General features: G+C 48.8%; 1 protein-coding gene across 3 annotated transcripts in view; it reads right to left on the minus strand.

Annotated features, from left to right (window-relative positions):
- Positions 1 to 671: 671 nt before the first annotated feature.
- USP40 (ubiquitin specific peptidase 40) overlaps positions 672 to 16,520 on the minus strand; it is a 60,197-nt gene continuing 44,348 nt past the window's right edge. For all 3 annotated transcript variants that reach the window (XM_056820133.1, XM_056820132.1, XM_056820134.1), the window contains exons 23-32: positions 15,843 to 15,907; positions 13,368 to 13,442; positions 12,040 to 12,166; positions 9,230 to 9,336; positions 7,567 to 7,685; positions 7,075 to 7,140; positions 4,041 to 4,251; positions 3,791 to 3,886; positions 2,547 to 2,641; positions 672 to 2,004 (exon numbers count right to left, since the gene is read on the minus strand). In XM_056820133.1, coding sequence (XP_056676111.1) covers positions 1,875 to 2,004; positions 2,547 to 2,641; positions 3,791 to 3,886; positions 4,041 to 4,251; positions 7,075 to 7,140; positions 7,567 to 7,685; positions 9,230 to 9,336; positions 12,040 to 12,166; positions 13,368 to 13,442; positions 15,843 to 15,907 — 1,091 coding nt within the window. In that variant the 3' untranslated portion in view covers positions 672 to 1,874. The remainder of the gene's footprint in view (positions 2,005 to 2,546; positions 2,642 to 3,790; positions 3,887 to 4,040; positions 4,252 to 7,074; positions 7,141 to 7,566; positions 7,686 to 9,229; positions 9,337 to 12,039; positions 12,167 to 13,367; positions 13,443 to 15,842; positions 15,908 to 16,520) is intronic.

Consider the following 16,520-nt stretch of genomic DNA (forward strand, 5'->3'; position numbering starts at 1 on the left):
GTGAATCCCAGTGCTCTAGCCTAGGCCTTCCAGCCAAAGGGACTAAGCTTGGTTGGATGACAAAGGATCAACTCAATCTCTCCCTAAGCCATCCTTCTAAATACAAAGTGAGCTGTCAGCCAAAATTCATAAAGAAAACTTTAGCAGGTGGATTCTTGTGCTGTTGAAGGATGGGCTGGTGGGGAAGGGAAAGCATTTCATTTCCAGTCCCGTATGATATGTTTATTAACAGACTTGTCATTCTGTATTTCCTTTGCTGTTATATGGCCAACAATGCTTCCTTCCCTTCACTGGCAAACACATTATTCCTGGGTGTTCTTTTGAGCCCACTCAATACAACATGTATTTCCGGACCAATGGAACAAGTGCCAATGCGTCTTTTGATTGCACCAAAATAATGGGCATTCTCCAAAAAGCAGCACTGAATGAATTTGACTTGGGCTGTATGCATCAGAATTCCATAGTTTTGCTTAGGAGAATCCCACTGCCAAGTTAATGGTTTTAAAAGTGTGATAGTGGACATAAGAGATTTCCCAGTACATCATCACATCCCCTTTGAAGCACTTCCTAAGCATCATCCAGGTGTGTATACCAGGAAAGGCTCCAGGCCTTGGGCTTCTTCCACTTTACTAGCTGCCAGGAGTCTTTGCAAAACCAAGAAAACAAAAGGCTTGTTTTATACACTCTTTATTTCCCCGTCTTTATGTCCAAGCTGAGCCAAGTGGGATGCTGAATGTCAAACTACCTCTAAATTAGGAAATAAGTCAAATGAATCAAACACACAACAGGCTTATCTGATAGTACCCCAAAGGGTAGGACTGGAGGATAACCAGGGGGACTGAGGCATTTAGACTATGAGAAGAGTCCACTGGGAAACCAATCCCACAGAACGCTAGTCTAAAACCCACACTGTGGAACACTGGCTGGTGTGGTCAGTCCTAGCCTTTAAGGACATTGATGATTTCATTCTCCAAGGGATGATCCCTGTCTATCTCTAATTTTTAAATGTCAAAGACTGCAATATCATTACCCTAAGATAATGGATTAAACTTAGTTCAAAAGGAAACCATTTTAATATGTAAAATGAAGAATACAGGGAAAACAGATCAACAGACAGGAGAACATACAGAAGGTCAAAAAAGTTATCCGTAGTTTTGCTACAGAGAGGTGTTTGGCAGCAGGTAGAGAGGGCTGCTGGCACAGTGGTCTGCAGCTAACGGAGACTGGAACCATTCTTAATATAGTGTCCAAAAAAAATCTGAAGAGACTTTGGGGAAAGGACTTCAAGGCCCTGGAGACGAGTGAGATGAAGAGAATCAATCTCTCTCTCTCTCTCTCTCTCTCTCTCTCTCTCTCTCTCTCTCTCTCTCTCTCTCTCTCTCTCTTCCCCTCTTCCCATCTCGCTCTCTTCTTCTTTCTCTCTCGTTACAGGGACCTCCAAGCCTGCAAGGTCTCCTATGCCTCAAAGCCAATGTCACAACATGTCAGGTTTGCATCCAGCGGGTCATTATTGATAAAGTGCATTCACCTCACCTGAGGCAGAGAAGGATCTTACCACTGGAGATAAAGATCCATGGGCCAAGAGAAGCTTCAGGGGCTTGGGTCTGTCTACACAGCTGGCCAACTTGCCCACCAGCCAGTGTAGTCCTCGGAGGGAAAAAGCCAATGGATTGATCATTTCTGTCCAAAGATCAGACTCAGTAAGTAGCCCAGGGTGGTGCAACATAGGGCATCCCCTGCCAGGCTATACTAGATGCCTTCATCTCACACTCACAAGTCCTTCCTTCCTCCTTCCCACTCCAGTCTAACACTGAATAGTGGGAGTCAGTCAGTCGGAGGGCACAGCTGGCTTCTTCCAAAGCCCTGCTCAGGTGCTATCTGAAAACGCCCACATTGATGGAAAGCCCCTCTTCTGACCTGTGGGGCTTCTCACACAGATGTCCTTCAACCTCATTTTCATGGCACTCAAGGTGGTCAATATTCTGTAGCTGGACAGCTTGTCTCCTGGGAGAAAGTCAGGAAACAACTCTTAGAGTCTGACAATCCTCTGACCCCCAGAGGAGTCTGTCAGTGATCCCTCTTTTCTAAGGAGAAGAACACGTCTACATGAAACGCAAGCCCCACTGTCCCAAGACCTTAAGAGCCCAAGTGTCTGTGCCTCCAGTCCCAAGGCACACACCTCCATGCCCTCTTCCACATTCTGGGGGAGCTTATTTGAGCTTTGTAATGCCCATCATGTGGATTAAATGTAAAGCCTTCTTCCACCTACTTGACAGTCCCATTCAAGTGGGATGTCCACCCTACAAAAAATCAGAGGGTCCTCATAATTACCTTCCAGGAATAGGACCATCATTCCAAGATGATCAAAACCTGGATAAACCAATATTCCAGTGATGCATCTCGCCTTCCCCACAACACACATCCATCATGATGGCCATCTGGTTCCAAGCCAAGTTTCTAGAAGAGTCCCCAGGGCCTTTCTTTGGACTTTCCAAGGTGGAAGCTTGGTCTGGGGTCCAGTTCCCTGAAGACCCAAGCCCCATTACCTTTTCCTCTTTCCCATAAAGAGCTTCATTTGACTCTCTCTTCCTATGTCGTCTCTCAGGGTACTAAAGTCTTTGTTGTCATCCACCAGGAGGTTCTGTGGACCAGAGCAAAGAGGCGGTTGTTTTCCTGGAGCTATGTTGGGTGGAGTTGCTGGCCCTATCTAGATCTTTTTTAAGAATCAGAGGTACGCCAGCTGTGTGACCCTGGGCAAGTCACTTGACCCCCATTGCCTAGCCCTTACCACTCTTCTGCCTTGGAGCCAATACACAGTATTGACTCTAAGACGGAAGGTAAGGGTTTAAAAAAAAAATCAGAGGTAGGGGGACCCACAGGGGAAGAAGAAGGCATTACGAGAATAATTACTTTAACTAGAAAGAGGAATAACAAAATCTGAACAAGCTAAAGAGACCAACAGAACTGGGATACCATGAAAAACTGCCTTTGGTACTCAAGACTCGCCCTCCCTAGCTCAGATACTGGCTCAGCTCTTTTTGGGTCTGTCTTGTCCAGAATAAGGGGAAAAAAGCAAGAGAGGGAGGCAGTTATTACAGAGGCAAGCCACCCGCCCTGGGGCTAGGTGGACCCTGCCACTCTGGGACATCTAGGAGTCCATGGAGCCCACTGTAGAGCACTGGCAGATGAAGTCTCCTCACTGGAAGTTCCCTAGGCTGGTGAAGTCCCATGTCTCTTCTCTCCTGTTTTTTTCCTTCCCAAGCCAAAGACGATCCTTAGCCAACAGAAAGGAAACAGAAGCCAAAGACATGGATTGGCTCCAACTGCCCTCTGGTCCTTAACACAGTTCCAAAGACCGACCTCCTTTCCTTCTTTGACACAATAGGTGGAGCCCCTCCACACTCACAGGATAAGTCACTGGAATGCCTCCCCCCAGCTCACTCTCACTCTCTCACCAGTCCAGGACTGCTGTGTTCCCTGGGCAGCTTTCAGGCATTTCTAGGGAGGGCAGGGTTCCCTATTTCTCCTCTGTTCATACTTAATTATATCCATTTATTCCTTCTGGGGAGAAAGTTGTGTGTCTGGGCTACCTGGGGCCTGAGGCTGCAGGTATATGCCAAAGACAGAACTGGAACCCAGGTCTTCCTGACTCCAGGACTAGCTCTCTACCCCTCTGCAGCCCTTCCCTACTACCTCCTTTGACTGCCACCAACCCTGCTGGAAACTTCTCTGCAAATAAATGCCTTTTTCCCTCCCCCAGTACCAATGAATCCATTGAGAAAGGACTCGCCTTAACACCAATAATATCTCCATCTTTCAGGTAATATGGCGCCATCAGCAGATTCTCCTGCTTTTTCTTCTTTTTCTTCTTAGAAAACTGCTGGTCCTATTAAATGAAGAAAAAAATTTGACTTTGGGTGGAGGCGAGGGCTGGCCTCTACCTCAACTTCCCTTCTGTGGCAAGAAAGCAGGGCCCCACAGAGAAGCCAAACCACCAGGGCATCAGTGGGTACCTCCTTGGGGAAGCCCCCAGTTATTACCCAGCTAGCAATGGGCATCCACTCAAACTTCTCAGAGAAGTACTTGGCGATCTCAATGTGGTCCACAGAGAGCCCATAATGGACAGCCACAGCCTGCCGCAGGGATAGCGCTGTGCACTCTTCCTCAATGTCCCACACAAAGTCCACAGGAGCAAAGTAGGCCCTTTCCCCAGGGATGCCCATCTGGGTCCTCAGCAGCATGTCTGTGGGGCTATGAAAGAAAAGTCAGAAATACTATTTAAGGCCAACTCAAAAATGACAAACAGGACAACTAAGGCAGGGGCTGAGAGCTTACCCAATGCAATGAGCACCAAGGCATGAAGACAGGACACTCACAGGGTCTATGACCTCTCCCTGACTCAGTCTTCTTATCTGTTCAATAGGGATAATGATGACCCCCATTTCCCAGGGTGGTAGTGAGAATCCAAGGAGTACATCTTACAAGGCTCCATAAATGTCAGCTTCTTGGTTGTGGGGGTCAGAGGGTGAAGAGGCTCAGCCTCCAATAGGACACTCAAGCCAGTTCTGAGAAACAATCCCATCTATGGCCTGCCTACCCAACAACACACAGCCTCAACCAGTAAAAAACCACAATCCATTCTGGTCCTGAGTGCCCCCCATAGACCCCTGCCTCATCCCTCTCCACCCATGGAGGATGGCATCCCACAAACAGCCCCGTCTGGGGTCTCAACTCATTGGAGCAAGCCTGAGATCCTTCTCTGGGGGATGCCCCCTCATTCCCTAATGCCCAGTCAGCCCAGGGCCTTTCCTTTTCCCTTCCAAGTCCTCTCTCTTCTCCACCTCTCTGTGGACTTCACATCCCTCTCTGGGGGAGGTCCCTTGCTCCTGTCTCTCCAGGGAAGGTGCCATTTCCCCCTGGCTCCTGGCACTGTAGCCCCAGGCCTATGGCTCCAGAATCTGACAAAAGCCATCGCCAGACCTTGCCAGATTCTCCAACTGGCCCTCGTCTCTTCTACCACCAGACTTCCATCTGGGACTGCTGTGGACGGTACCCCTCACCCAGTGGATGGGCATGGGGCATATCTGACCCCACACACGCAGCCTACAGCCTTGTGGCCAGGCAGCGTCTTCTACTTGCCCCTCCCTGCCCATATGCTCTGCTGCTTGGCCTTTCCCATTCTGTCTCTGCCTGCTCCTCTCCATCGGCCCATCTGACTGCTCTCATCTCGGCCTCTCCTGCTCTCAAGCCTGAAGCATCTTGCTTGGCCTTTCCACCAGGTCCTCCGTTCTATCATCTGCCCTCCACAAACAAGAATCCCTAAGATACAGGTCTGCCCATGCCATCCATGCTCCAAGAGCCTTCAGGAGCTCCCTGTTATCTGGAGGATAAAAAAGTATCTCTGCCCAGCCCTCAAGGCCGTCCACACTGATCCCCAACTGCCTGTCCAGACTTAGCTCAGGATTTCGCCACATCCCAGCCATACTAGCCACTGGTTTTTCTCTGAACTTGACATTCCAACTACGATGCGTCTCCTCTTCCTTCCTGGAAATTCAGACCTCTTCAAGGGCAGGAGGACTGAGAAGATGTGTCCACTGTAGACCATGTTGGAGCCCCTATATAAGTCACATGACACAGATGTGTCCTCTGTTCAAGATCATATCGGAGCCCACTTAAGAACCACAGAATTCCTGCTCTAGAGCAAATCGACCTCAGGGCCACCAACCTAGTCCAGGTAGCCTCAGAGGTGACACTAGACCTCTGCCTCGCCCCTGCGTGTGCTTGCTCATCACTTCATGAAGAACACCCACAATGCATGTGCTGATCACTGTCAGGGAGATAACAAAGAGGTCAGCAGGTCCTGGGGCCTTCTTGTCACCATGTTTTGCTAGCAGGACGGCTTGCTGCCTTCCATCCTCCTCCTCCATCAAGGTTCTGCACATCCATCAGCCACATCAGCCTTGGCCTGGCTGACTCCTTTGCCCCCAGCCTGCCTCTGGGGGTTGAGGCACCTCTGCCTTCTCCAGCAGTACTGCTTCATAGCCCAGAAACTTACCTAAGAAATGGGTCCAATGATCCCCATTGAGGTCTGTACTTTCAGCCATAACAACGGAACCCTTCGATGACACGTTACATCACCTTAGACTGCTCGTTGCTTCTAATTTAATGCTGACTTTGGTCCCTTCTATGCCAAGATGACAGGGGCCAGTCTCCACTGAGCTTGTTTAGACCCGACTCCTCCAAAGGCCACCCAACCCGACTTCCCTTTTTCTGATGTGACCCAGTATTTGCCCTGTCCAGGACTGGCCACCTCTTCGCTACAGGAGGTCCCTGGGCTTCCAATGAGCCATGTTCTGGGCTCTCTGCCCAAGTTCATCCATAAATGATGATCAAGCCCTTAACACATTGCAGGCTCAGTTCACTAGCAGGGTCTCAGGAACTTGTTTATGGGATTCTTCTGCTTGATCATTCTTTATGCCATGTGTCACCTACTCTGTGGTGCTCATTGGGACCACTCAGACAAAAGCAACCTGGGGGCACAGTGAGGAAAAGGACCCAGAAACCCTTCCACTGCAGGGTTGTGAAGTCAGAGCAGCTGGGCTCAAATTCATCCTCTGATACCACCTAGCTAGCTGGCTGAGGTGAGGCAGTCACTTCACTTCCTCCTCTGTAAATGGAAGAAGCTGGCCCAGATGGGACCTAACCCATGAGCCCCAACACCGGGGCCTCTGCTGTAGCCAAGAGGAAGGAGACAGATTCCATGAGCTTCAAGCCACAATCAGAGCTGACTGCCCACAGAAGAGCAAACCCACTCCCAAGTTGGGCAGGGTGGATGCACAGCTTCTGGGGTAACTCAAGGATCCACAACAAAGGAAAACAGACTAGCTTTTCCACTGACTCAGAAAAGAGGAGCCAGAAGATTGGGCAATGGGCACAGGGCAGTCACTGTCAATCCACTTCAGGATTCATCTGCCACATTAAGGAGAAACATGGAAACATGGGAACAATGTGGGGAAGATGTTAGCATGTGCTAAGGGCTGTGTGTGCACATGTAAAGGCCAAAGGAACTCTTACCCCAAGTTCTCTCCTTCCTGAAGAGGTTCTATACAAATCTGAGTTCTCCCTCCTATTTTATATTCCCTGGGAAAATGGAGAAATGGTTGTGTTAGGACCACATTTGGATCGTTCATTTTGCTCATTTTAAATACTTTAAAGTGATTGTACTTACTCAGACTCCAAAAGATGGTCTTTTAGCCAACACCTAAGACCTATGTTGCCCTGGGCTTTAAACTAGGCAAAGGGCTGCACACATTCAGATTTGTATGGCCCTAAAATAAGGCTGAGCTCAGTGGTTCAAGCAAAGTTTCATTTATGACCAAGAGTTATTCAACTCACAAAAACGAGATGACCAATAACGGGTGCTCTCTCTCCCATCTCACAGTCTCTCTCTGTCTCTGTCTCTGTCTCTCTCACTGAACTGACTTGTCTCTCCTCCAATCCATCTCACAATCCAGCCCTGGGAGAGTTGTGATGAACAGAAAGTGGAAGGTGGAACAAGAAACCTACTTGAGTTGCTGCTGGTTGTTGCGTAGAAGCCTCCCTGGCCGCTTACTCTCCATGGTCCAGGCTCTGAGAAAGTCAGCAGATGGAAAACTGAAATCCAGGAAAGACGGCAAGACCATGGCCTGGAAAAGGAGACCACATTTTCTGAGATGTAAAAGTTACCCTTTCTGAAAAGCTCTCATATCAGTGGTGACAGATGTGCTGTAGTGAGGGGGTTAGAGGAGTCTGCCTGATCTGCTCCTGCTCCCATGGGATGGCTATGGCTCACGGCCTGCTCCCCACCTAAGCAGAAAGAACTTCCTTTCTGAGAACCTGAATCTACTCTTCCATCCGTCCTTCAGATTAAGAAAATGGATTTTGGAAATCCGTTTATGTCGGTAATAAGTGAAGCACCGCCTCCTCCTTCAAAAAAGAGTCTAATTAGAGGAGATGGGAGGGAGGCCTATTCCCAACCTTTATCAAGAAGGCTCTATGGCTGCTGGGCCTAGGGCCTCGGGAAGCCTCCCATCACAAGCGGCCAGGCTCTCTCCGGCAGAGTAATGAGATGACTGACTTGGAGGAGGAAGGCCTTGCCTCACCACGCTCTTCTCAGTCCTGCTGCAAGACCTGTGATGTATGGGCCTGCTTGTGATAAAGGTCAATTACTGATGCCTACTCTCTGCTCCCTGAGGTTTCCCTGCCCTGTGCAGAGAACAGCTGGATGTTTAGTTCTTCCAAATGCCAGTGAAGGCCTAAGGCCTAGTTTGGCCTGATGAGGCCTTCTAGGCAAGGAGAGCCACTTGGATTAGAGGACAATCTGAAGGGATTCATGTGTAATTTTAACCTCGTGCTTGGGTGCAAAAGGTCAGTTCTGCCAAAGGACAAGATGGAGTTGATATGGCTGGAGAGCCATTTGTCTGAAAGACAGCTGTGGATCTCAGAGAACTGAGGATTCCCAAATGTGCTGGGGCAACCAAGAACTAAAGCCATCCCAGGTGACCAAGTGACTGAGGAGCTACACTGTCCCCAGGCAGGCTGGGTGAGGCCTTCCAGGCACCCTGCATTAGGAAGGACACGTGCAAGCCAAAGCCCCTAAAAGGGTGGCCAGTCAAGTGCTGACCAGCTCCAAGACTCCATGCAAGCCTGTCAGAGAGAAGCCAGAAGGAGGATCCAATAGGGAACCTCATTCATCAGAAGGGCTGCCTGCGTGGATTTTGGCCAGTGGGGTCAGAACCAGGGGCAAAGGGAAGCACTAGGCTCCCCTCACCAGAGGTCTTAGAGGAGAGGCTGGATGGCCGCAGGCTCATGGAGAAGTCGTGGAGGGCACAGGGTGGCTCCTGGGGGAGATCACTTGGGTCACCCAAGTCCAAAAGGCAACCCATCTGCCCTTGGCAAATGTGAGACCCGTGTATCAGAAAGGGAGCGGATTATCTTCCTCGTGCCCCATGGAGAACATCTGGCTTGTGTGGCATCTGCTGACAATGACCAGAGGGCTGCGAGTGACTGAAGTCATAGCTCAGATGGATAGGCCTAGGCTGAAGCAAGCCCACGGCAGCCAATTGTCTGAGCCCTGTACTCATCCCATTGCTCATGGCGCACCCTGGGGAAAGGTGAGGAAGGGCTGGCTTAACATTTCGCTGGCCAGAAACCATGCCCCGCTTTGAAATACTCTGAGAAAAAACCTGACCTGACTCTTCAGATCCAACAAGGAGGCCTCTTCAGAGATCTCCACATCCCCCACAAAAGTAAACAGGATTTCGGGCTGGAACACTTCTGGGGCTTCTTTATACAGATCTGGGGTAGATGAAACGAACAACAGGTCATACCCACTTGACGGCTCTAGGAAAAGTCTGCTCCCAGCCCCCTTCAAGTCCTCAGGTGCAATCTTCTAGTTCTGACACGTTGTGGAAACTCACTTCCAACCATTTGGGGCATGCTCGCTTGCTTTCTTCCTCTGATTTTCTCTTACATTCTTTATTATAAGGAATGACCCTCTGGGAAAGGGGTCGGGAGAGAATATGGTGGTAAATGTAGGTGACAGAGAAAGCAGAGATTGACCAAAGTTTATTTTTCATCAAAGAAAAAAGTTGGAAACCTATGACCCAAGACCAAGAAGAATGGGAAGTTCTTAAGCACAAAATTTCTCACTGTCAAAAATAACCAAAAAAAAGTTGTTGTTGTTGTTGTTGTTGTTGTTTTCATATAAACCCTCACCTTCTGTCTTGGAATCAATATTGTGTATTGGTTCCAAGGCAGAAGAGGGGTAAGGGCTAGGCAGTGGGGGGTCAAGTGACTTGCCCAGGGTCACCCAGCTGGGAAGTGTCTGAGGCCAGATTTGAACCTGGGACCTCCTGTCTCTAGGCCTGGCTCTCAATCCACTGAGCTACCCAGCTGCCCCCCAAAAAGGCTATTTAGCTTTAACTATATTTAACTATAAAGCTCTGTTTAGGGCTAGAGAAGGAACAATGAAGGAAATGGAGGAGAAAGGAGAAGAGAGGAAGAAGCAGGGTGAGCAGAGTGGGAAGGCTAGAACAAGCAACAGTACCAGGGGATAACACAGGGATGATGGGGAGGGAAAGAAGCCCACCAGGCTGTCAAAGCCACCTGTCCTTCATGAAGTGCATTTCAAAATCCTGAAAGAAATCACAGGCCCATGATGGCTGAATGACTGTTGGGGAGTCAGGAGGAGTAGCCCAGAAACGTGAGGGGGCCTTGGTGTGAGCCAGATGGGAAATCCTGCAAACTATAAGCTGGCAGAGCCAGACCCAAACACATTCTAGAAAGAATAACTAAGGGACAGACTGTGAGTGCTGTGAAAAAGGGATAATTGTCACTGTACGCAGGCATGGGGCTGAGTCATTAGACAGTTAGGCCAGGAGAACAGGGAAAAGATGTAGGGCCAACAGATTTCTGCAAGGCATTAACCTAAGGGACCTTTGCCTGAACCTCAGTCCTTTCAAACATATTTATTTTCTTTCTTTCAACAAAATTGGTCTCCTTTGTAATTGTACGCATTTACAAAGAGGCCCGTGGACTTCACTAGACCACTGCCAAAGATCGACCCAAAGGTCAAGAACACTGGCATCAGCAAAAGTCTCCCATGATGTCTTTGTAAGAAGACAGAGAGATGTGTGACCTAGATGCTCAGATAAACCATCTGGTGGGTTTGGAAATGGCTGACCCCAAGAATGCTCATCCATGCACCAGAATCAACTGACGAGAAGGGTTCCAGTGGAGCTTCCCAGAGTTCTGTCCTTGGTCTTGTCCAAATCCAATCAAAGGCCTGGATAAAAACGTGAAAGAGTCTATCAAGGGATAACACGTGAATAGCCCAGTGGAATTGCTTGTTGGCTCCAGGAAGGGGGAAAATGAATCTTGTTATCATGGAAAAATATTTAAAAATTTAAAAATATACTAAAAACTTGAAGAGCGTCCTCATCAAGCTTCCTGATGGCCCAAAGCCAAGAGGAAAAAACATTTGGAACCCAAGTGAACCAGAAAAATGTGATGGGCTGAAGGGAGAAGTGTGGGTCCCTAAACTTATAGAAAGGGAAAAGATGGGGACAGTTCTGTTGGGCCACAGAACTAGTCAATGGGCCACATTCAGGCTAAATCATTTTCTGCTGCATTTCCAAAGAACAGTAGGACATGGGTCTGACTCCTTCATCCTGACTACATTAACTGAGAGGCAAGTCAGCTACACAATGGGAGAGACCGAAACAAACACAGTGAAACACAAGAAATTGAGAAGAAAAGAGAAAATCCTCTCCAGGACTAAAATTCCTTTGTAATTGGGTAGAGAAGGAAGCTGAGCTACTGAGGAGACCGTCTCCTTCCTTACTGCTCCTTGCTGGTCTCTTCCATCAACCTACCCAGGAATGGAGAAGGAAACCGTAAGATCCTGCACCCCAGTCCCAAGGGCCATGCACAGCTGAGAAGGGAAAGGAGGCATTCGGGGTTCATTCATAAGAACACAGGACTATTCTATATGGAGAGCGGCCCTAGGTAAGGAAGAGCCATACAGTGGTGCCAGGAGGGAGGAACAGGAAGTTTCAGAGAGGGCTAAAACAAAAATCTGCTCAAGAATGAGGGAAACGAAGGCTTCCTTCTCAGGGAGGGTAGACAGGGGTCTGCTCTCCAGATGAGGCCCCTTCCACCCCTTCCAGCTTGGAGACCCATCACTCAATTCATGGGAGCCCGTCACCGTCTTGGTTTATTAAGTGGCACCATCATACCTCTTTGAGACCAATTTCAAAGATATTCTGATTGCACCGAATGTGAAGGCACTTTGAGAACATCGTTATGGAAATACCACATATCACTACTACCTGGAACCCCTGCCCACTCACCCCACAAAAGGAATTTAGGAACTTGGTCAATGCCCTTCCAAAGGCTCATCATCCTTTCTGCTAACTTCTTAAAAACTGAAATGCCCACCCTGGTCTTCTAAATGTGCAGACCATTATTTCTGCTGTGGTGATCCCACTTCAGCCTTACTTTCTTCGGGGGTGACTCTCAAAGTGTCCATTTGGTGAGTCATGTGGTCCACTTGGTCCGGAGGGTCAACCTGATATCCCAGGGGAAAGGATGGATGGTACCACCAAATAGGCACTTTTAGGAAACCCTGAGGAGCAAAAGGTATCTCTCAGCTGTTACAATGATGAGCTGTGCCCACCTCTCTGACAAAGAACAAATGCAATCTTTGCCTCAACCTGCCCAGCCAGGTCCATCCCAGAACCCATCCAATATGGCCTGCGTAGGATGGGAGTCATCAACCCAATTCCTCCCAAGGAAATGGAGGCTCATTGGGCTTTCCCACGTTTCCTGCCTCTGGGCCCTCCAAACCAAGCTGAGGCCCCTCTACCTCAGCCTTAGGACTTCCAAACCTGTCCTGGCAGCCTGCAGCCTGACTTCCTTTTGTGTGCGGTCACTTTGTGGAGAGTGGGACTAGCTGGCTTTCTCTATTTGTACCCCTCAGCTTCAGCACAAGTCTTGGCACACAGTCCACTTGTAGATGAAGGCCTTCCCTCATTCATTCCTTCTAGGTCTAGGAACTTGGCATGATGTACTTATTATCACTTTAACCAAAACCCATTCCTCATTACAGAACCACTTGAAAGACAGCATTAGTTGGCCAGGGGTGTGCTACGGAATACTTATTTTTTAAACTTGAGAAACTAAGTCCACCAGGCCTAAACAGCATTTGGGGAAGGATATTAAAAACACTCAAGTGAATCCTTTGTTTTTAGGCACTGTCCAGCACCTTTGGGACAGCTGGGTGGTGCACTGGATAAAGCACCAAGCCGTAATTCCAAGCCAGCCTCAGGTACTTCCTAACCGTGGGGACTTGGGCAAGTCCCTTAACCTGTTTGCCTCAGTTCCTCCTCTGTAAAAGTGAGCTGGAGAAGAAAACAAGAACCACTCGAGAATCTCTGCCAACAATGAAAACCCAAATGGGGACTTCAAGAGTTGGGCATGATTAAAGCCTTAGAAACAACTTCTTGATGGTGGTAAAAGTGGGGTCAGTAACTAACCCAGGAAGACAATTTCTCTGAGGATTTTTACTCGGTTTGCCCTGTCGGAGTTAGTCAACTACACACTGAGTGTCCGAGGGCCAGGCTTCCCACTGCTTCCCATGGGTCTTGGTCCAGACGAGAAACACCTAGCCCCCGGGACTCCAGGGATCACAGTGTCCAGCAGGACAGCTCTGCTCAGGAGGGGTGAGGCTCCTCCCAAGCAGGAGAGAAAACCTCACAAGCACCAACCACCCTCCATTCCTGCCTCCCTCCCGGAATCAAAGCGCTGGTTGAGCACGAGCCTCTCACCTTCGGGGGGAGCTTCCCTTCAGACAATATCAGAGTATCTCCACTGTAGATCATCAGGTCACCCAGACAAGCATCCTGCAGGGAGAGAGAATCCTTTCAGCTTTGGGGTCAGGATTATCAGTCTCTTTGCTGCTGAAAAGGACTAAGTAGCGTTCAACCCTCCCACTCCCGAGTGGACTCTGGTGGTTTCAGAGCCGGCAGAACTTCCACAAGGGTGCCTCCCCTCAGAGCTTACACTAGCTGAAGAGACAAGACCCCGGACAGGAGAGAAGAAGGGGGAAAGAGGAGCCACAAGGGGGGCAGGGCTGCAGAGAAGCAGAGGAAAGGGGGAGGCATGAGAGCCACAGTGGTCAGGGAGGCTCCAAGGAAGGGCGAGAGCTAGAAAGAGGCATTAGGAAGCCCAATAACAGAGGCACGGGGAGGGGCAGAGAAGAAGCGTGGTCCGTTTGAAGGATCATTAGATTTCTTTAAATCCCATGGGGCAGCTGGATGGTGTGGTGGAGAGAGGACTGGGCCCAGAATCAGGAAATCCTGAGTTCAAATCAATCCTTTGACACATGCTAGCTGTGGGAGCGTGGGCAAGTCTGCCCTGTTTGCCTCAGTTTCCTCACCAGTCAGATGAGCTGGAGAAGGAAATGGCAAGCCATTCTTAATGGGTTCACAGAGTTGGACATGACTCAGACAACTGAATGACAACCCAAAAGAAGCAGTAAAAGGTATGACTGCACCAGAGGGGAGGAGGCCGAATCTAGCTTTTGGAAAGCCAAGCAGAAGAGTCTGGAAGCAACCATCATTAAAGATCTTTGTGAAAAGGCTTTCAAAAGCCTGAAGCTCTGCAGAGAATGGATCGTACACGGGCGCCCCAAAAGGCAGCAAGATCAGATCAGAGACTGTGTCGTCATTTGGGTGAGTGAGACGAGGAGGAGCCCATTATGGGAGAGGAGGACTACTTTATAGCTAAAATGGGGAAGGCCATATGGGGAATGACAAAAGAAGGGAAAGCCAAAGGGGACCAAAATGTCTCATGCCACTGGCAGAGCCTGGAAAGATGGGAATGGAAGCCAACTGTTGGGATGGTTTGAAGTCTGGCTGTTTAGAGGAGGGAGGGAAGGTGTAGGTAAGCCCAGTTTTATACAGCCTGAGCTCCAGGTGACTCCACCATGTTCAAGGAGCAATTCCAATAGCCAGCTAGAGATTTGGAACAAAAGCTCAGGTGAGATCGAGTAGCAGAGATGTAGGCATCACCAACACAGAGAGGATGGCCAAGAGCATGGCCACGACCAAGCCCTTGTCTTCAATGGCCCCGTGTTGGCATACCGGGGTGACCCCTAGAATACAAGCTGTGACAGCCTTGGAACTGGGTCCCTTTGTTCCTCTGGAGGATAGCTAATTCAGAGGGAGCAGTGGAGGGCTGAAGCAAGATGCTGCCATCTCAGCAGCTTGGCCAATCACGTTCATCTTCAGCAGGCTGGACTAAGAGTGAGAAAAACATGAAATGGATAGGGAAGGGAGAGGAGAATGGGAACCCTCTGACATCTTGCTGCTAGAAAACCACAGTCGGAGTGGCTAAATAGGGTTCTGGGCACATCAAATGGGTCTCAAAGTATTTTGAATTAACTTCAATTTAGCTCATCATCAACCCAAAGACCCCAAAGAAACAGGGTAATTTCCTGAAATGCCCAAGGAGTTTGAGAAGACCCACGTGGCCAGTGTGGCAAGCCACACTCTCTGTGGACAGGTAGGTGAAAGGAACTTTCCGGGGAACAAAAAGGGCAAGCATCCCATTCTCCAAGATTAAGAATTTGAGCTTCAGATACTGACAATGCATTCACTCTTCTGGGTCGTCTATGATCAAAAGAAATACAGTGCTTGGCACACAGGGGTTTAGTAAATGCTTGCTCCCTTCCCCCTCCCCTCTATCAGAGACCCAAATACCCCCTGCCTCCTGCTACCTGCCTTTCTTGATCTGTGGTTGCCACTTCTGCCTGCTATCAAGACCAAGACATGCCCTCTATGCCAAAAGGGAGATTAAAAGGACGGTGATGGAGATTCTCACCAATGCAGTTCTAATCAAGGCTGAAATGGCCATCACGAAGGGAGCACCTTAGAACTTTCTAGACCATGCTGCACCTAGAACACTCACAAGGTTCTCTATTTCTAGCAATCTCCACATTTTTGAGATGGGAGGAGCCTTAAAGATCAGCTTTGTAAATTTCCAGTACCATATAAGTCAATTAACTTGATTAGTATTATTTGGTCCAAAATATCATTTTACAAATGAGAAAACTGGCTGAGGGAAGTTAAGGGACGTGTCCAAGGCTACCAGGTTAGTGAGTGGTACAGCCATGAGGAAAAATCCTGTTGCCGGTGCCCACCCCCACTGCCTCTGCTCATAGGATGGCCAAATCTACACTTGTATCAGGGAATAGAAGATAGACATTTGTGGAAATAAAAATTAATTAGAAAAACTCTTACTTCCTCACTTAAAGGCTCTCCAGCTTCAAAGCACCAATCCATTTTTCGCAAATGCCATGAGTCACCTATGATGAAATAAAAATCTGGATGAAGGAATTCTCAAGAGTCATCACTTCGAAGGATGTTCATTCATTCATTCATTCATTTGTTCGTTCATCAAGAGGCAACATTTCTTTGGATCCAATGAAGCCCAAAGGGGCCAGGTGAACCCTGAGGGAGGAGGGGCCAAGGGCACCAGCAGGGGTGCTGACTAACCTCCCCTGTCCAGACTAGATTGTCAAGTATGTCACCTTTCCTCCTGCAGGAAAGAGTACACAGATTCCAGGCGGGTCCTCACAGTGCTTACCTCACCCCATTTTCAAGGGGAATTTTAGGCCTCTGACCAAATGCCGTGTGTGTTGCTACATGCTAGAGAAATAATTTCTATGTGAAGACAGAAATAATTAAGGGATAAAAAATCACCAAGGACAGACAAGAGCCAGGATGGGAGCATGGACAAAAAGGCTGGGAAGGGGGCAGAGCAGCTGGAGGGTCCAAGGCTCCTGGACAATAGCTGGAAGAAGTTTTGGTTGGCTTTGGAGGAATCTGCTCATGTTTATCCAGGAGAAAAGGAGGAAAAGACATTCCACACTTAATCTTAGCCAAAAGGCCAAGAAGCAATAGGAAGAGACATGCCAC

Source organism: Monodelphis domestica, chromosome 2 (genome assembly GCF_027887165.1).
Source record: "Monodelphis domestica isolate mMonDom1 chromosome 2, mMonDom1.pri, whole genome shotgun sequence".
Classification (NCBI taxonomy): Eukaryota; Metazoa; Chordata; class Mammalia; order Didelphimorphia; family Didelphidae; genus Monodelphis; species Monodelphis domestica.